The sequence below is a fragment of the Protopterus annectens genome, chromosome 5.part0, assembly GCF_019279795.1.
Source record: "Protopterus annectens isolate FY-2018-M chromosome 5.part0, PAN1.0, whole genome shotgun sequence".
In the NCBI taxonomy this organism is placed as follows: Eukaryota; Metazoa; Chordata; order Ceratodontiformes; family Protopteridae; genus Protopterus; species Protopterus annectens.
The window spans coordinates 135,840,025-135,861,165 of record NC_056735.1 but is presented as its reverse complement, the minus strand read 5'-3'; the positions used below and the strand labels follow the sequence as shown (position 1 = coordinate 135,861,165).

Here is a 21,141-nt window from a genome sequence, read left to right as displayed (position 1 = left end):
ATTAACATAAAATTTGCATACATAATTATGTAACCCCACCCACTCCAGTGGAATTGTGGGATACCAACTTTCAAACACAAACTGAAGAACAGACAAACAGAATATAGCCCCAGACCCTGTAGTAAATGGTAACTGTTTTTTTAAATGTGTAACAATGATGTTCTCTGGGAAGGGAGAAGATGAACGTTAGGATTTTGTTTGTGGTGGCTTGCAATATGTGGGTTTTGTGCAAAAGTAGGGCATTTAATGGTAGGCAGTATTCTAATCTTAAAAGAATATTATAGTTTGCTAGGACCTCCAAAAGTCATTCTCCATGACTACTGATCAGTGTCGCATCTAGAGTTTGTGCCACATGGGGCTGTCTTTGAGTTTGCTGCCCTTCCACCCTCATAAAATCATGGTCGAATGGGGCCCACTCCCCTGCAGCCATTCTAGTGTCCCATTACTTGGCTATTTCGCTCCATTTACCATAAACACTGTAATGTGCATACTGATTGACTTCTACAATGATTATTTTGATTTCATTTAAAACTTTTATTTTACATTTTGCAGCACAAACACTAATAGACATCTGCTAAACAAAGCAATACAGTCTCACAATAAAAATAGACCTAACATTAAAGCTTCTCTGCCCTTGAAACACACATTCAAAGAAAATCCATCTGGCCAGTGGTGGATAAAGATTACCTTTGGGCTGTTTTCAAATCATATACCCCTTGCACACAAAACATACATGTGTTCTTTGGTACACCGTCATGATTGTATTAAGTTATATTCATTGTATAATACAGCACACTTGTTAGAGCATGTTTTTAAATTTTTTGTTTTGAACAGTTTTCCAGTAAGCAATTAAACAAAATGCATGAACCAGTAATGACAAAACTGCCCAATTCAGAACATTTCCATCATAAAAGTTTACTCAGACTTCTGCAGTCCACCAGTATCAGTAAATATGCACAATCTGTGCAGAAGTAAAAGTCATCTAAATAATTCCAGATTAAAGAGATTTAGACTGTAACTAATGAAGAGGTTGCTGCTAGCAAACAACTTTATATTTCATTGTTTCATCTGGAATAAATTGCCTATGTTACTTTAAAAAAAATGATAAACTAGTAATACTGCAACAGAGAATGGATGGCAAGCTGATAAAAGGTTCATAGTTACTAGGTATCTCCGCCAAAGAGGACATTCTCAGGACTGCAGCATCCGCCCCTTTAAAAGTACAACACAGTACAGTATCAGCAACCCATCTACATAGTGTGGGAGTAGAACCCACAGCCTTCTGCATCAAAAGCAAGTATTCTACCTGTTGTGCTGCCAACAACACATACAGACATGGCATAAGTAGCACTAAACGTCTCTCTGCCTGAAGAACTATGCAGCACAAGAAATCTGGAAAAAGCCAAAATTTATTGGGGGGGGGGGTCACAGGGCCAAAACCAGGGATACATTAAACATCGCTTGTATATTCTTAGAAAAATAGCCAGAATAAAATGTTTTATGTTACCGTGCAATTCCTGAAAGATAGGAAGATCGAAACTTAAATGGCTATCATTATTTAGTGAATTCAGTTCTCACTTCTCACTGATTTCCCAGAAAAAGAGGCACAGACCAAAAGTATGAGCTCTTTGAATCACAAGTGGTGGTATTGGTAGAGAATTTAGGCTCTTGCTTTTAGTACTCAAGGTACAGGGTTTGAGTCTGAGTAACCCTAACCACCAGTCACACTTAAGTGGGGCATTTTACGCACACGTGCACACGCACACACACACATACTTAAAATAAGAATGCAGCGAAGCCCAAACACACACACAAGATAAGAACTGCAGCTCTTGCATAAAGTAAGCCCAAAGAAAACATCGGACATCTCACAGTCTATCACACACTCTTGGACATAAAATAAGAAGTGCAGCTCTCACATAAAATAAGAATGCAGCAAAGTCCAAATAGCAGTACTTAAAATAAGAATCGTTTCTTTCAGGCATAAAATAAGAATGCAGCGAGCCCAAAGAAAATCTCGGACATAACTCAAACTTTTTTTTTAACCTTATCTGGGTGTGATCTGTCTGAATAAGAGGAAAAACATGCATACTGGTCCGACTCTGTAGCTCTTAACTGCTGCACTTAAATAAGTTTAAATTAAGTAGTAATGAATGGCAGTTGAATTCTGATAGGCAGACTGTCTGCCTCATGAAGCTGATGTCATTGTGCACACCCTGCACGTGATGATGTCAGGAACAAATTTGTCATCAAAAAAAAAAAATAACTTCAAAAAACCCCCAGGAAGTTCAGAAATTAAAGGGGCCCAATATTTTGCCCTCAAAACTGGTGTTTACTGAGGAATTTGGAATGGTTGAGAGGTGCGAATGTAATATATATTCAGAGATACATGTTAACGACATCTAATAAACTTTTTTACTCTTTCATGGAATTTATTGCTCTGCTGTCACAAGACTCACTAATATCCCACCATTTTTATGTTAACACAAAACATCATGCCCTTACTTTTATATTTGACACTTCATTTGCATTAGTATGACACATTGTAGCAATTTACCCATGTGTATAGTCACCTTATGCTTTGCTTCCTGTACTAAATGCTCTTTTTGTATAACTGTAATTCTATGTAATCTGTTATAATCTAGTTGAATATATACGCACTTGTGTGTGTGTGTGTGTGTGTGTGTGTGTGTGTGTGTGTGTGTGTGTAGATATATATATATATATATGTGTGTATATATATATATATATATATATATATATATAGAGAGAGAGAGAGAGAGAAAGAGAGAGCGAAAGATAGATATGCTGACATAATAGATCTTTCAGTCAAAGAATTCTGTACCCTTGGAACACACTTCTGCATTCTGTTAAGCAAAGCAAGTCCCTCACCATCTTCAAGTCTAACATGGCTGAATGGATGGGAAACCTTAAGCTTGACTAGGTCTAACCCATCCCATCACTCTCCAGGGATCTAAACCTTGTCATCACAATGAACAAAACATGCTGGAGGGATAGGTTCCTGACCCAGAGACTCCCCAGACTCTGGAATAGACTGCCCATACATGTCAAGCAGAGCGCCTCTTTGGCCCTCTTCAAAAGGAACCTTGATGATTTGATGGGAGATAGGAAATTCACCCTGGGGATCATGTCTGTCGCCCCACTAGACAGGGGTCCAGGGAAGTAAATACTTTGGGAAGAAATAGCCAGGGAAGTGTTATGGCTAGGCTTGCATAGGCCATTGGGCCGATAGCCTAGTACCAACCTATGTGGATGGGGGAGTATTTAGGTGGGTGCATCAGTAGAGCCACAGTGGCTAGACTGCAAAAGGCTTAACTAGTCTCTTGCCTAGTAACACCCAATGATATGTCTGCTCTGCACAGGGAGTATGTGCAATTTTATGTGCATGCAAAGTAGGGGGATGAATTTGTAGTTCACTCCAATGATACTATGGCATTTAGAGACAGTAGCTGGATTTATTTTGTGTGTATAACAGAATGAGTGTTTGATTGAAACTAAATTTACTGTGTATGTACTTTTCAGTCTGGAAATGGGGATATTTTTTCCTTAGGATTATTTTCATGAGCTGGCATTTTTGCATTTATTGGTTGACTGTAGTTTATCAACACAAACCTACACTGTTTAGCCAAATACCCCCATTTGAAGTTTATTTTTTTAGAAGCAGTACAAGATGCAGTTTAGAATCTTCTTTATGTTTGTGATTAGGCGTTATTATTCCATGAGTACTTTTTAATGAGAAAAAATGCTTTCCTGAAGCAATCTTAGGACAGAACTTAGTCCAATATGACTGCTGAGTTTGATTATAAAAGTTTTTAGCATTTGCAGTTGGTTGGGGAGGTGTGCCTGTCAAGGAAAAATATAGCTGTGCAGATGGTGGTTGTGATATTTGTACTCATCTGTTCAGATTTTTTACCGTATACTTGCAATATCTCCTGTAGTGTTTGCATGCAAGTATTTTCAGTGCTTTAAATTAACGTAGATCTGTGGTATGGTTTTGATGCAGTTTGCTTCTTGTCATAAATAGGGAGTGACATAGAAAATTTGATGGTTCAGTACTGCAAACTAAAACAGTACCATTGTCTGAAAATGCAAGTTGTATGCAGTGTCATTTTACAACTGTGTTGCGTTTTATGAAATTTGTTTTTCTCTTCTTTCCAGTGAACCTAGTAGCAAAGCACAAAATAGTAAACAGAAACTGACAAAAGCATCATCCCTACCTGGAAAGAATGGTAATCCCACATTCGCTGCTGTAACAGCAGGCTACGACAAGAGCCCAGGTAAAATAATGTGTATAATTAATTTATTATGTATTTTTTTATCTTTGTTGATCTGGAAGGTCCGACTGGTCAGACCCCATTTTCAGCACAGACCCAAGGAGAAAAGCTCCACCACAGTACATTTATATTAACAACTGAATTTCAAACAGTTCTCAGAAAAACAACAGTTACAGATCTCATGAAACAAAAGCAATTACAGGACAGATACATATAGTAAAGTATTTATATCAACAATTATAAGTATACAGTTGTTCCAGTTGTAAAATCTTGCAGAAATAAATGGATTGATGCTTCAGAAATGAAACCTTATGCTTTCAATTCAGTAAAGAAAAGTTTACAAGGAGTTTGATACGTAATGAAGTTAGTTGCAAAATTATGTAGTAAGGAGGTTTTAGTGTTATATAGGTTTGTAAAGAGTTTGAGAGATATACTGAAGTAAGTTATAAAGTAATGTAGGAGGGGGATGGAAGATATTAGTATTGTATAGGAGGATAGTGGTAGTAGCATTTGACAGAGACCATGGTATAGGATTGTTTCTGTTTAGGCTGCCTTTTCCAAATTTATGCGTCTAGGTTTATAACTTAGGTATACAGGAGATGCATGAGAGAGTTAGAGCAGTGGATGGGGCAGTTAGAAAAAGAGCAAAATGATAAGTGGTGTTTAAGGGGTGATGAAAAGGGATGTATTAATTCAAGTGCAGGATGGAAGGTTGTTAGGGGTGCAATGATTCAAGTAGACGAGGGCAAGAAGTTTGTGATAAGCAAAAGAAGTTTGTACTTCTCAGCCTGGTGATGAACATGATCATGACTAAGATTTGGTAAGGTATTGCTTGAGCTGGATTTTATAGCTTGAAAGTTTAATCATTTTTACTTGTGTAGGAATGGTGTTCTAGACCTTGGAGACAGAAGTATAATGAGTCCCCTGATTATTTGCTTTTGTAGTGCTTAGTTTAAATATATCACTTTTATCAGCAGAACAGAGGTCCTTCTTGGGGGTGTAGGGCAATAATATTATTATTTTTTTTTAATGCAGGCTATTGTTCAGGAAAATATATCCATTTGTAGGCAATAACTAGCTGATAGTATGTTATGTGGTTGTTAAGCTCTAGCCATTTTAGCTGCTTTAAGACTTGGCAGTGGTGAGTTCAGTGTTGGTAGCAAATTTAGCTACTTTGTTGTAACAGTAGGCTAGTTTGGATTTTAGTGTAGAGTTTAGGTTTATAAAGACAGGTGAGGCATATAAGAGGGTTGGAAGCAAATGTGATGAGGCTAGGGTTTTTCATGCTGAGTCTTTAAACTACTGTTTTACCTTGTTAAGGGAAACAAGTTTCTGGTGAGTATTTTTATTTGTTTTTAAATATGTTAATCAGAAATATTGTCATCAATTACAATACCCAATAATCTGGTCTGTGGTACTACCTCAATTTTAGTATTATTTGCTGATGTAACCAAGAACAATTGTTTTTGATTGAGATAATTTTTTTTGGGTGAAGAGCATCAGTTTTGTTTTATTGGAGTTCAGGTTTGAATTTTTCAGCCAACTTTTGATTGAAGAGAAAGAAGTTTGGGTGATTCCTTGCAGTCTGGATATTGTGCATGGTGTACATATTAAAATCGAATCATCTGCATATTGTACTGTAGTTGCTTGGTGTATAGCAGTGTAAAGCTTGAGGGACACTGTGGTAACTGGAAGAGAGGAAGAGCAGTTCAGTTGCCATGAACTGCTTGTTGCCTTCCAGATAGAAAACTAAGGAACCATTTAAAGGAAGATAGAGAGAGACCTATAGAAGAGAGTTCACCAAGTACACGGTGGTGTGGTACAGTGTCAAAAGCATTGGATAAGTCTAGGAACACAGTTGACACTAGGTTACCATTGTTCCTATGCTGGTTTGTACTGTTGCTGAAGTGAAGAAGAGCAGTGGTTGTGCTGTGGTGGGGTCTGAAACCATGCTGTGTTTCTGAGAGCAGAGAATTTGAATTTAGGTGATATAGAAGCTGAGCATAAATACATTTTTCAAGTATGTTTGATAGTGGGGAGAGGATTACAATGGGCCCATAGTAATTAAACTCTGTTGATGTACCACCTCTGTGTAAAGGTATAGTAATGGATTTTTTCCAGATGCAAGGAGTGTATTTTTCGGATATATATCTATTTATCGATATAGAGACTGGAAAAGCAATTGCATCTGCAGCAATTTTTAAGTAGTCTGAGGGGAGTTGGTCAGCAGCTAGGGTGATTGGTTTTAGCTTATGTAAGATTTTTTAAATGGTAGCGGTAGGCACTGAGCTGAAGATATTTAGCAGTGGCTGCTGACACTGAGAGTGTAATGGAAGTATTAATGGTTTGTGAGGGACAATATAATCTGTATAAAATAGTTGTTAGATTGTGTGGGAATTGAATCAGTATTACTGCTGAATGTACAGGTGGTGGTAACTTGGCCTGAATGTAAACGTTTGTTTACGGGTGTCCAGAAGAGGTTTGAGTTGTCTTGATGTTTATTTTGGGGGATGTTATAATATGTTTGTCATGTTTTATTTTGTATTTTGCCCTATTCTTTAGTTCCCTATAAAGCTGAAATATATTTTGTGTTCTGTTTTTGTGCCACTTTCCATGCCTTGTCATGCTGTAGCATCATTTTCTTAGTTTATTTTATTAGCCGTGGTGCAGGATTGGATTTGACCCATTGAGAATTTTTAGGAATATCTAATTGAAGTGTGAGACAGTGAGTCCAAGGGCATAGGATTTATTTTTTCCAGATAATAGTCTCTTAAGGATTTGATAAAAATGTATTTGTCAAAGTTTTTTAGTTAAGGACTTGGTTGTAAATTATGTTTATCTTGGATATTGTAACTTCTGAGAATGTAAGTAGGTCGTCACGTATACTGTCTGAAAGTTTTCCAGCTGCCCTAATTTTGTTGGGTCTGTTAGTAAAAATCTAGTCTAAAGTTGGTTCCCTACCAGTACTTTTGTGGACTCTAGTAACTAATGTAATTAACTTTGCAAAGCCGTACAGGTTTATGGAATCAGATAGGGAGTTGCTATTTATAATCTGCCAGTGTATGTTTAGGTCTCCTAGTAGTATTGTTTCATGTTGTATATGGTGCGATATCCAATTTAGGATATTTTCCACAGTGGTAATGTTTTTACATGGTGGGATATATGTGACTGCTAAATAAAGCATTTTCCTATTGATTGTGAGATGTGATACAAAGTATTCCACATTGTTAAACTGTGATATCTCCTGTGGATATGCAGTTATAATTAGGGAATTATTGTAGATGATTACTATGCCACCACCCTGCTTATTTTTCCCATCAAGCCTTATTATACTGAAACCAGGTGGGGTAATTTCATTGCCATTTGTCTTTTTTCAGCCATGTGTCTGTAGCTATGATTACGTCTGGAGAATGTGTGGCAATACAAGCATGTATGTCTTGGATTTTATTGTATATACTTCTAAGATTGATATTTAGGAAGAAGAAGCTGGAATTGGGGGATGGGAGAGTAAGAGACGATTCATTTAATACTGTTTGGGGTGGAAATTATGTGAAGAAAAGTAGGTAGCCAAATGCATCTGTGCTTTAGTTTTACTGGATTTTGTATGGTAACATGCTTAGATTTAGGATACCTGTAATTGAAGAAATCTAAGAAGGTTTGCTGGTACATTGTGGGTGCTGTAGTGATTGATAGACTTGGTAACTGTTGATGTAGCAAGTATCGGTTTGTAAGACTATTAATTACATTTACTTGGGAGGTATGGTAGTTGGTATAGTGAGCTAATATGCTGAGGAGGCACACAAATAGTGTTTGAGTCAGAGCCATTTGTTTATAATTAAGTTAGATTTTTCTGAAGATAGTTGTTTGCACTGTAAAATGTTACTGGGCAAGACTAGTTCTAGTTACAACATTATAACTTCTAAAAGGGCAAACTGGGTACAGCACTTAAATGGGTCAGAGATGCTAATTGTAGGGCAACTGTGATTGGGTTATGTTCTGATTGTTTTGATGGAGAAACAGGTTGGAGGGAGTGCAGGGATGGAATTGTTAGTTTTAGCTAGTAGTACTCATAGCCGGCCTTAGGCATAGGCCAACTAGGTGGCCACCTAGGGCACCGTTCTAGCAGGGGAGCTTTTCTAGTATTTATTTGGTGTAGGTAGACCAGGATGAGGGCACCAGGTGGTGTGGTAGTGGGGCACCATGGAGCTCTTTTGCCTAGGGCACCAGCTGACCTAAGGCCGCTCCTGGTACTGTTTGTATTCAGTTTATGCATAGTTAAACACATCCCCATGAAGACACTGCTAAACTAGTGAGTTAGATTTTACAAACACTGCAACATAACATTTCATATTTGCAAGTTTTCTATGATATAAATATGTTGTAGCTGCTTCTCTGACTAGAGGACAGGGCTCCAGAAAAGGCATGCATGCTGTGCAAATTCAGAGATGGTGCCTACAGGAAACAAAAGAGCTCAAAAGGAGGGATGGATGATGGGAAAACAGAACTCAGTTAGAGGGATGGACAATGGGAAAACAGAGCTCAGTGGGAGTGCGGGATGATGGGAAAACAGAGCTCAGTGGGAGTGAGGGATGATATGAAAAGTAAGTTGAAGTAGGAAATAAACAGAGATGTAATTAGGCTTACCACCTGTCCCACTTTGCAAGGGGCAGTCCCTTTTTGGGCAGTTGTGTCCTGCAAAGAAATCGAAAAAATGGCAAATGTCCTGAAATTTTAGGATACACGTATTTCCTATATTTTATGTAATAGTTGCATAAACAGTTATTCTGTCTCTGAAACACCTAAATGTTATAAGAAACAGAATAAGCAATTAAAATGCTACAAGAATAAGCTTTTATTTAGGCTCAAAAGTGAAGTTCTCTCCTTTGTACTGGTCGTGGGTATGTTTTTCCCTGCAAAATGTGACTTTTGTACCAAAAAGTCCCACTTTGGGTATTTGAAAAGGTGGCAACCCTAGATGTAATTATCCACTGAATCAGCATAGTAACAGTGTTGAGAAAAACTGTCAGTAAGCTTTGGCTGTGGTAAAAAGTGAGCAGGCTTCCAGAGATAACTGTACGAGTTGAACAGTGTAAAATAGAAGCTGAGAGGGGGCAAATGAGAATTACAGGAAGAAGTAGCCAAGTCCAGGAAGAGTAAGCAGAGATTTACATGTGTGGTAAGTATTTAGAGATTTAGCTACAACATACTGTAGTAAAGGAAGAAAAGGAGGGAGTAGTCTGAAAAAGAAAGCAAAGCAAATAGTTTGTCCTGTTTCAGTGGGGTGGGGATGATGACAGGCTATGTATTGTCAGATAATTTGGATTACACAAAAACCTGCTAAACTGATTGCCCATTATTATGGACTGTAGTGTATACCTGTGGTTTAGGTGTTGCTGGGGGTTCTGTGGAGCCACAACCTCTAGTACAGAGTATGCATCCAATACAACAGTCTACTTCTGGTGAGTTTACATGGACACTCAGCTGTCTGTATAGTCTGATTCTACAAGCTGCAAGTCTAAGCTTATGTTAGCTTTACTGGATTACACATACATATCTGCTTTGACTGCACACACATAGTGATTTTAAGTTTGGGTGATAGTTGCTCAACATTGATAGTTGTATGCAGTCTGTGCAGTGTATTAGCTTGGACTGATTTTGTCAGGATCAGCAGAGAAGGAGTAGAGATAAATATCTACTTTGACTGCAAATTCCCAGTCCTTTCAAGGATGGACCTCAGGCTTGGGTGATAGTTGCTAAACAGTGATAGCTCCTGTGCAGTGCATTAGTTGGGACTGGTTTGGTCAGGGTCACCATAGAAGTAGTAGAGATGGTGATGTGCTCTGACTAGAGGCCAGGGGCTCTAGAAACTTAAAACTCCCCAGTTACATCATGCATTTTGCAAGTCATTCACTTTAGTATGTGTTTGTCCATAAAAGAAAGCTATTAATGCCACATCATAGGTTCATATGATGCTACTAGGCTATTGGCCCAGAGGCCCTTATAAGCCTAGCCAAGAATCTTGCCTATGTTTCCAGCAGGGACACAGGTGGGATCCCAGGGGTGTATTTTCTGTTTCCCGTCCAGTCATCCAAGTTTCTCTTAAAGAGGGCTAGAGAGGTACTCTGCTTGAAATGGAGAAGGAGTCTATTCCACAGATGGGGGAGTCTTTGGGGCACAAATCCATCCCACCAACAAGTTCTATTAATGTCACAGACCAGGTTGAGGCCTTGCATGCAAGTTGCGCGAGTGGAGTTTGACATTCAGCAACTCCATTAAGGCTACGTCTGAGATGGCCTTGTATGCCAGACACAAGTCACCTCTGAGCAGTCTGTATGAGACTGATTAGAGAGACAGGGATTTTAGCCTTTCTGTGTAGGATGGGTGTTTGAGACCCTGGGTTTTCCTTGTCAGGAACCTCTGTGGTCTCTGCAGCTGCTGCATGTGCTTGGCAAGGTACATGCTGAAGGAGGCACTGTACTTAATAATGGGTCCGATAAGGGAGGAGTATAGGGATGTTATGACCTCCTTGTTCCTGGATGAAATACATGTATTTATGAGGTGGACCATGTTTCTGTACAATGGAGGCAACATGGTGGTCAAAAGTCAGGTTGCTATCAACATGAGTGTCCAAGTCCCTCACGACTGATTGCGTGCTAAGTACGTCGTTATTAATGTCATTATTAGCGGGGATACCATTTTTCCCCAAAGGCGATGATGCATTTCTTGGCATTCAGTTTAAGGCCATGCTTCTGGCACCAGTCATTAGTTTGGGTAAGGCCCTCTTGGAGGATGTTCACATCACTAGGGGAATTTAAGACAGCACCCAGGTTGGAGTCATCTGCAGACTTGGTCAGCCACAGACCACTGGTTTTGACTTGCACCTCAGAAAAGTATATCCTTAACAGTATTAATCTGAGAAAATATTAAGAAGCATATTAAAAGTTTTGCTAGCAAAAATATACCCAATTATCTATTTATTGTAACCCTTGTCTTTGCTTGTTTTTTCAGCTTTGGTATTTAACACTGATTTTAAGATTCTAGTTCCTTAACTTGGACAAGTATCTATGATTTGGCTTAGTATCCATTATTCTAATATCACTTTTATGAGCAAAAACACTTAGGCTGAAGGAGGATGAGGCCTTGACTGTCACTGCCATTTGAATACAGGCCCCAGCATGAGAGGAGTGAAATATCATCTCCCGGGGGAGGGGGTTGCTGCACTCAGGGGTACACTGGCAGATGTGATCTCCCTGGTGGAGGCCAAGGAACTGCTTGGGGTTGGTTAGTGGGGCTGTAAGACAGAAATATCCCTTGCAGAAATCAGGGGTGAGCATTTTTCATGGTAAGTCTGTTGCACACCTCCTTCCTTTGTGATAGCTGAGTGTACATGTGGATGTTATGTCAAAAAAGCAGAAAGTCCATGAACTACCCCCAGATGACTGTCTTTGTGATGGGCCAATTGGCCAGGAGATTGTTGATGATCAGCAACCACTGAAGGTAAAGTGTGGCAATAAAAGCTTAATGGTCTACTATCTTGCTCTCATTTTCTATCACATACAGATATTATTGTTTCCTGTTATTGACTTGTCCTCTTAATGCTTACATTCTGTAAAACTAGAGTTTCAGACATAAACATTGACAGGACAATCCGTTTTAAAACTCCTCTTCATATACCTGTAGAGAAATAATATGATCTAAACATTGATTCTACTATATATTAACAATTTTGATGCCTTATTTTCCATGTAGAGCAATTGGAATATACTTAGTCCGATCAAGAAGCATGACAAATTTATGGCAAATTCACTAGTTGTATCCAAGCATCATGTCATTAAAAGGAAGTTAAAATAAAAATGTTTCATTGACCGTTCATTTCCAAAAGTTTGGCACACCTGGCTAGGCCACCTACATTTTTGGGGTTGTGGGTTCAAATATGAAAATACAAGTTAATTAAGATTAAGGTCTTTTATCTGCACACAACAAAATGGTTGTTGGCCAGTCAGACATTTCTAAAGTGTGTTGCTTTGATACCTAAAACACAGTAGTTATTTTTTATTTTACATTTGATTACCAGAAGTGTCTAGCTGAGCCTGAAAATGGCCCGTTTTCATTGGAGGCCCAGGGAGAAAAGCTCCAATTTACATATTAAGAATTGTTGACATAGAAAAAAAACATCAGTTAATGTAATAAGAAGAGATATAATTTAGTTGAAAAGAAAGAAAAAATAAAAGACAACAGTAAATGCAACAAATGCAGTAGCAATGGTTAATCACCCATATTAGTTATAATAATGGTTGGTCCTTGAATGTCACACATAAGAACAATATAAAAGTGTGTTTCTGCTTAGAGGGGTGGTGTGGTAGCCTCACCAAATGAAACAATAGAGTATTTTTACAGCAGTAGGCTAGAGATGTATTCAAGGGAGAAAAGACACGGAGATAAACATTTGAGAAGATTAATATAGGATGAACAGTGATAGAAAAAAATTACTGAGGGGTCAGCCTGGTGTTAAGCAGGAGCATAGCTGTTTTTTATTCAAATGGGACTTAAGAAGAATTTTGAATTTGGAGGGGCTAGCTATACAAAGAATGGGCTGGGGAATTGAGTTCCAAATTTTGGAGATGTGCTTTAAGAATAAGGCATCCCCATAACTGTTATTGGTTTTTAAGACTTCTAGAAGAAGTTTGTTGGATGAGTAGAGGATCCTATTGCTATTGTAGGATTTTACTAGACTGATAAGAGCTGAACATTTATGTGAAAAGTAGATAATGGAATAGCGAATTGTTGGTTGTTTAAGGCATAGTAGGTTTGGGAGTTCCAACCAGTCTAGTTTGTAACGAGCTAAAGAATGATGTGTGATCTCTTTGGGAGGTTGGTGGCAAACCTGACTATTTTGTTGTAGCAGGCTTCCAGTTTGTTTAGATTTGTTTTCATTAAATTTGTGAAAATCGGGGAGACATAGAGTAGATAGTAGATGAGTTTGGGCAATGGGTGTTTTGGTGGTTTATGTGAGGAATGGTTTGGCTCTATATAGTGCACTGAGTTTTGTATGGACCTTTTTGATTGTTTGGGATATGTGCAAGTTGTAACCAAGGGATTTGTCAGTGGTTTCACCTAGCAGTTTTAGTATGATCTTTTTTTTTTCAATAATCATTTTTTATTATTTTTCACAACCATATTACAAATTCACACATTATATACAATATATACAAAATGCTTCCATTGGTTAATTTCACATATATATCAACCTCATGTATTGATCAAAGGTACAGCACTCACAATCAAAAGGAAAATAATAAAAAAAAAAAAAATTCCAACATTAACAAATCCAAGCCAACAATCTGTCTTTTCTGTACATTTTCTATCTAATCTAAGGTTGATTTAGACTATATTCTGGTTCCCGAGAAAAAGTGGATAGTAACCTCTTAAGCCAAAATAATATTAAAAATTTGCTCCCAGATTTTTATGTTGTTGATATTTTTCTTGTGATCACTAATTAACAGTTTATGCTAAGATGTGTTTTATTGCCAACAATCTGAAATTTTCCCACAATGTCTGGGCTGGGTTCAACCAATTTGTGGCTATATATAATTTCATTAATAGGCAAATATTCATAATTACAATCGTTTTGATTTATTTAGATTCTCCGGGGAATATGAAGAATCATAAACTCCCAAGAGAGTGTTGAATTTTGGTAACCCATTTTTTGTAACTGCAATTTTAATGAATTCCACAATTTATAAATGCACTTACAACTCCAGAACATGTGAAGCAAATCTGCTGTCTGATCAAAGCAATGTGGGCATATGGGTGAATTCTTCACATCAAATTTGTGCAAAGTGAGACGAGTATATAGTATGCATTGTTAAATATCATCAGCTGCGTAAATACCAATTTCTGAAGGGATACGGACTTTAATGTTAATTTAAATGCCTCCAATATCTTATTGTCGTGTGGGAATATCAATTTCTCTCTCCAGTAACTCGATAAAAGAATATAATTATTATACTTCCTCTCTTTTATCAATTTATATGCTGCGGTTATATATTTTCTATCCTGCAACAGCGCTTCCCATAGATTACGAGAAATGATTAAATCTTCCCCTTTCATTTCAAAGTTGTTAAAATAGTTTATAACCAAGTCTTTTAGCTGTCTTACTATAATTAAATAGGAAATAGGGAGTTCTATTTCTTTTAAAATATCCTGTACTGGTACTCCTAGAAAAGGATATAAATCGAGTACAGTTAACTCCATGATTAAAGGGAATTTCTTTAGATCAATCAGTTGACCACCAATTGTTAAATGTGAGTTCCTATGAAACGGTTGGAAAACCATCATATATTTTAGTAAATTTAAGGAAGCGAAAATAGTTTGAATTGCCGTTACATAACTTTTGATGTGCTCCATTAGCTTATATTTACTCATTGTCCAATTATTTAAAAAGGGTAATGCTTTAGCGTTGACTCCCACTTCATTTATATGCTTGTATGTTAAGAGCACCCATTTGGGTGTCCATTTTCTATTATCACTATCGAAGTAAGACGTCTTTAAAATCCTATTGGCCTGAATCACTAAATAGTACATTTCGAAATCCGGTAATTCCAGCCCCCCCTTATTTTTTGGAGCCATCAATTTTTCATATGAAATTCTCGTCTTCCTAGGTTCCCAAAGAAATCTTCCCAATCTTATATGAAGCTGTTTGAAGAATGTTTTGGTAATTCTGAGTTGTGCAGCTCTAAAAATATATAACATTCTAGGAAGAACATTCATTCTTATGATAGCTGCTCTTGCCATCATCGGTAACTTCAATCTACTCCATCTTTCAAGATCCAATGTTATTTGATCTGTAGTTGACTTTACATTGTTAATAAAAAAATCTCTATTTTCAGTTGAGAAGACAATTCCCAGATATTTTATCTTTTCTTCCGTCAATACTTGTCCTATTAATGGTAGCATTGAAAAAGGTGCGGGTGTCTTTAATGGGAATATTTTAGATTTTTTAAAATTTAGCTTGTAATTGGAAATTCTCTCAAATATTTTTATTGCAGCTAATATTTTTTCAAGTTTTAGTATGATCTACGGGCTCTATTTTGGTGATGTTAGTTGAGTAGATGGCAAATGGGATGGCTGGTTGAGATATTTTATTGTTGGTAAATATTAGTAGTTTGGTTTTGTGGGAATTGAGTATTAGTTGGCTGTAGGAAACATAGTTTTCAACATCTATAAATGCTTTTTGTGTTTTTTGCAAGAGTTCAGGGATTGACTTGGCTGAGAAGTTGAGTGTAGAATCTTCTGTGTATTGAGTAATGTTTGCTGATGTGGTGGTAGAATTGAGACCATTTGTAAAAACTGTAAAGAGAAGTGGGCCAAGTATGAAACCTTCACGTACACCTACGGAGACTGGTAAGAGTGAGCATATATTGTCTTGCCATTTAACAGCTTGCTGTCTATATGACAAGTAGCTTTGGAACCATGCTAGGTTGGATTGAGAGAAATTTAAAGTGGCTAGTTGGTACAGAAGTTTTTTGGTGTGAGACAGTGTCAAATGCTTTTTACATGTCTAGGAAAACTGATGAGATATAAAAGCCATTGTTTCTAGAGTGGTTGACTATGTCTGTGAAGCTAATTAAGGTGGATGTGGTGCTATGATTGGGTCTGAAGCTATGTTGAGTATCCGAGAAGAGGTTATTTTTCAGGAGATACTGAAGGATTTATGAGTGTATACATTCCTCAAGGATTTTTGGCAAGGGGAGGGAGTATTGCAATGGGTCTGTAGTCTGATAGAAGTATGGAGGTGCCTCCTTTGTGTAGGGGGGTGATATGGGATAACTTCTAGAGTTTGGGGACATATTGCTCAGAGACGGACCGATTTATTAGTAGGGAGATTGGGCAAGTAATGGCACCAGCTGCCCTTCAGGAACTTATTGGGAAGCCAGTCTGCTGCTAGAGTTGCTGGTTTCAGTCAATGGAGAAGTTTGTTAATGTAGCTTGTAGGTATTTGTTTAAGGGTAAATGTTGCAGGAAAGATGGTGGAGGTGGTGGATATAATCAGTGGTCTGGTAATATTATGGTTTAGTAGAGATAGTATGGAATTAGTAAAGTGAGAGTTGAATTGAGTGGCTATGCTTTCAGTAGTGTTTGTGGGGAGGGTTAGGGGGTAGGGGGTTGTTTGGGATTGAGAAGTTGATTTATAGAGGCCCAAAACTTTTGGGTGTTATTTTGATGTTTCTGTTGGGCTGTCGAATAGTAGATCTGAAGTTGTCTTCATTTGGTCTTCAACTTGCGGGTTTCGGATCTGTCCTCATATCCGACTCGGCCATATACTCCAACCTTGGAGCCGAAAGCTAAGCTCCTCCTCTCTTATCCATAATGCCCCACTCTCCCTCCATCCCTCAGATCTCATTTTTGACTCGCTTGAACAGCTACCGGGTCCGTTGCTGAGCTCTCTCCAGGGAAATCTAACCATCTTTTTCGGTGCTGTAAGTGTGTTTGTATTTTTCCTTCTTGGTGTCTCCTACCCATAGTGTAAAAAAAAAAAATAGTTTAGTTGCCTAGTAGTTTAGAGGGCTTGTAATCTACGGATTCTTCTTTCTCTACCTTCCTTCTTCCTTTTCTTGTAGCTCCTGCTATGGCTGATTCAATGCCAGCAAGCTTTAAGAAATGCACAGAGTGTGAGCATAAAATTACTCTGTCCAATGCCCACTCTGTGTGTTATTTGTTTAGGGGTGGCCTACCTGGATTCCTCCTGTTCTATTTGCACAGACTTTAATCAGTGCATGCTTATAAATGAGATGAATAAATTAATCCTTAGTGGTCTTATCCCTTCCTCTGCCCCCTGCTCTATGGAATCCACTTCAGGGTCTCAAACCCCCACCAAGAAGGTGGCTGAGAAGGGCAACGACCAGTACAGATAGAAGCGGTCTTCTGATAGTCTCTGCCCCTATGGGAGAACTACCGACAAAAGCCCACCCTTCTGCTTCAGCCTGTCCTTAGTTCCAATCCTTGCTTCTCTGTGGAGCCGGCAGGTCCCCTTCCCAAGTCTCCGATTATGGTGTCACCCAGGCACCACTCCAGGCTGGGGTCGACAGCCTCTTCTGCTTGGTCCTCCCATAGCCATTCGGAGTTTGAGGTGGACAGGCTCATGAGGAAATTTCTGAGGGTGCAAATTCAGTTGGGATTTTTATCTGCCCCTGCTCCCCCTGGAGCCAGTGACACTCAGCCACATCAGCATTCCTACCTATTTCTCCTTCTCCAGTCCCTCTATTGGCATCAGAGCCCTCAGATCCGAGGATCCAGAGTTTCGAGACATCAGCGCCAACAGGTACCTGTACCTCGATGATGACAGTCACCTTAAGCAGTTCAGCTCCAGTGTATTTGGGCCTGACTGACTCTCGGAGCCATAGCTTCAGAGTTGGGTCCAAGGGGTTGGCTTCAGTGGTCCGGCTTTCTGAGCTGTCCCTTCCCCTCAGCACCTCAGCTCTCGATAGTTAGGCTTCGACTCCACTTTTGCGCTGGGTGCGGCAGGAGTTCGTGGGGCTTTGACATCGATAGCTGCAGCCTCAACGGAGTTGCGCTTGGAGTCTCATTCACTCTCGGCATTCAAAGTAATAGGGTTCTCTCTGCTCCCACAAGATTCTCAAATCGTCCTGCTTCGAACCTAATCCTTCTCCCTTCTGAATTGCCCGCGCCTGATCCTTTGACCCCGTCTACCTTAGGACAGCCTGTTCCAAGAAACTTACAGGTGGCTTGCTTGCAGGGGCACCCAGAATCTTCCGGCACATCCCTGGAGCACCATGAGATATGAGATATAAAAGCCATTGTTTCTAGAGTGGTTGACTATGTCTGTGAAGCTAATTAAGGTGGATGTGGTGCTATGATTGGGTCTGAAGCTATGTTGAGTATCCGAGAAGAGGTTATTTTTCAGGAGATACTGAAGGATTTATGAGTGTATACATTCCTCAAGGATTTTTGGCAAGGGGAGGGAGTATTGCAATGGGTCTGTAGTCTGATAGAAGTATGGAGGTGCCTCCTTTGTGTAGGGGGATGATATGGGATAACTTCTAGAGTTTGGGGACATATTGCTCAGAGACGGACCGATTTATTAGTAGGGAGATTGGGCAAGTAATGGCACCAGCTGCCCGCTTCAGGAACTTATTGGGAAGCCAGTCTGCTGCTAGAGTTGCTGGTTTCAGTCAATGGAGAAGTTTGTTAATGTAGCTTGTAGGTATTTGTTTAAGGGTAAATGTTGCAGGAAAGATGGTGGAGGTGGTGGATATAATCAGTGGTCTGGTAATATTATGGTTTAGTAGAGATAGTATGGAATTAGTAAAGTGAGAGTTGAATTGAGTGGCTATGCTTTCAGTAGTGTTTGTGGGGAGGGTTAGGGGGTAGGGGGTTGTTTGGGATTGAGAAGTTGATTTATAGAGGCCCAAAACTTTTGGGTGTTATTTTGATGTTTCTGTTGGGCTGTCGAATAGTAGATCTGAAGTTGTCTTCATTTGGTCTTCAACTTGCGGGTTTCGGATCTGTCCTCATATCCGACTCGGCCATATACTCCAACCTTGGAGCCGAAAGCTAAGCTCCTCCTCTCTTATCCATAATGCCCCACTCTCCCTCCATCCCTCAGATCTCATTTTTGACTCGCTTGAACAGCTACCGGGTCCATTGCTGAGCTCTCTCCAGGGAAATCTAACCATCTTTTTCGGTGCTGTAAGTGTGTTTGTATTTTTCCTTCTTGGTGTCTCCTACCCATAGTGTAAAAAAAAAAAATAGTTTAGTTGCCTAGTAGTTTAGAGGGCTTGTAATCTACGGATTCTTCTTTCTCTACCTTCCTTCTTCCTTTTCTTGTAGCTCCTGCTATGGCTGATTCAATGCCAGCAAGCTTTAAGAAATGCACAGAGTGTGAGCATAAAATTACTCTGTCCAATGCCCACTCTGTGTGTTATTTGTTTAGGGGTGGCCTACCTGGATTCCTCCTGTTCTATTTGCACAGACTTTAATCAGTGCATGCTTATAAATGAGATGAATAAATTAATCCTTAGTGGTCTTATCCCTTCCTCTGCCCCCTGCTCTATGGAATCCACTTCAGGGTCTCAAACCCCCACCAAGAAGGTGGTTGAGAAGGGCAACGACCAGTACAGATAGAAGCGGTCTTCTGATAGTCTCTGCCCCTGTGGGAGAACTACCGACAAAAGCCCACCCTTCTGCTTCAGCCTGTCCTTAGTTCCAATCCCCTTGCTTCTCTGTGGAGCCGGCAGGTCCCCTTCCCAAGTCTCCGATTATGGTGTCACCCAGGCACCACTCCAGGCTGGGGTCGACAGCCTCTTCTGCTTGGTCCTCCCATAGCCATTCGGAGTTTGAGGTGGACAGGCTCATGAGGAAATTTCTGAGGGTGCAAATTCAGTTGGGATTTTTATCTGCCCCTGCTCCCCCTGGTGCCAGTGACACTCAGCCACATCAGCATTCCTACCTATTTCTCCTTCTCCAGTCCCTCTATTGGCATCAGAGCCCTCAGATCCGAGGATCCAGAGTTTCGAGACATCAGCACCAACAGGTACCTGTACCTCGATGATGACAGTCACCTTAAGCAGTTCAGCTCCAGTGTATTTGGGCCTGACTGACTCTCGGAGCCATAGCTTCAGAGTTGGGTCCAAGGGGTTGGCTTCAGTGGTCCGGCTTTCTGAGCTGTCCCTTCCCCTCAGCACCTCAGCTCTCGATAGTTAGGCTTCGACTCCACTTTTGCGCTGGGTGCGGCAGGAGTTCGTGGGGCTTTGACATCGATAGCTGCAGCCTCAACGGAGTTGCCCTTGGAGTCTCATTCACTCTCGGCATTCAAAGTAATAGGGTTCTCTCTGCTCCCACAAGATTCTCAAATCGTCCTGCTTCGAACCTAATCCCTCTCCCTTCTGAATTGCCCGCGCCTGATCCTTTGACCCCGTCTACCTTAGGACAGCCTGTTCCAAGAAACTTACAGGTGGCTTGCTTGCAGGGGCACCCAGAATCTTCCGACACATCCCTGGAGCACCTCCCCCCAAAGGATGTGCACAGGAAACATACGTGCAAGAGGAGGCACTTGGATTCCCCACCGGAATCTCTAACTGAAGACATGGACTTGGATGAAGGGGAAGGTATCCCCAGATCCCCACCTCAGGATGTCTCCTTCAGCATCCTCATGGAAAGCCTGTGGCAGAAAGGTGGGTGGTCAGTCCACAAACCTAACTGACAGCTCCATGTTTCTGAAAGTTTTTGGGATAGGGCCATCTACATCGTGGATCTCCCCCTTGCTGACCCCCTGATTGATTTGATTTCTAGCAGGGCATGGAAGGAACCGAAGATGGTTGAGCCCATACCTAATACCTGGATGGGATTCTTAGCATGCCTGCAGATAGGCTGCAAATGGACTAAGGGCATCCCTGTTGATGCTATGGTGGTGGCAGCTGGCACTAAGAAAGAGCTGGCCCAGGAGAGCTCTTCGGTTCAACCCCTCACAGACAGGGAGTCTATGGAGAGGGAGCGAATTGGTAAGCGGGTCTCTTCTTCTTTGACCTTTTCGCGTGCTGATTTACTTGACACACGTGGCCAGGCTTCAGAGGGACCTTGTGAAGGAAATCTTTGAGTCCATCCTGGGGTCCATGTCTGAAGAGGACTAGAAGATCTTCTCCTCCAGAATGGCCACCCTTCATGCTATTTCCAACACATCCATGAGATTACTCTCACATGCAGCAGAGGATACCTCAAGGGCAACCAGTTCGGGTGTTGCTGTTAGGTGCTAAGCCTGGAGGTGGCCCTGTGAATTCTCAAAACCTTTCAAGGTGTCCTTTATCAACATGCCCTTTGATAAATCATC

General features: G+C 40.1%; 1 protein-coding gene across 2 annotated transcripts in view; it reads left to right on the top strand.

Moving 5' to 3' along the window:
• Positions 1-21,141, top strand: part of TMEM131 (transmembrane protein 131) — a 3,850,119-nt gene that overhangs the window by 3,666,824 nt on the left and 162,154 nt on the right. For both annotated transcript variants that reach the window (XM_044072169.1, XM_044072168.1), the window contains exon 37: positions 4,180-4,298. In XM_044072169.1, coding sequence (XP_043928104.1) covers positions 4,180-4,298 — 119 coding nt within the window. The remainder of the gene's footprint in view (positions 1-4,179; positions 4,299-21,141) is intronic.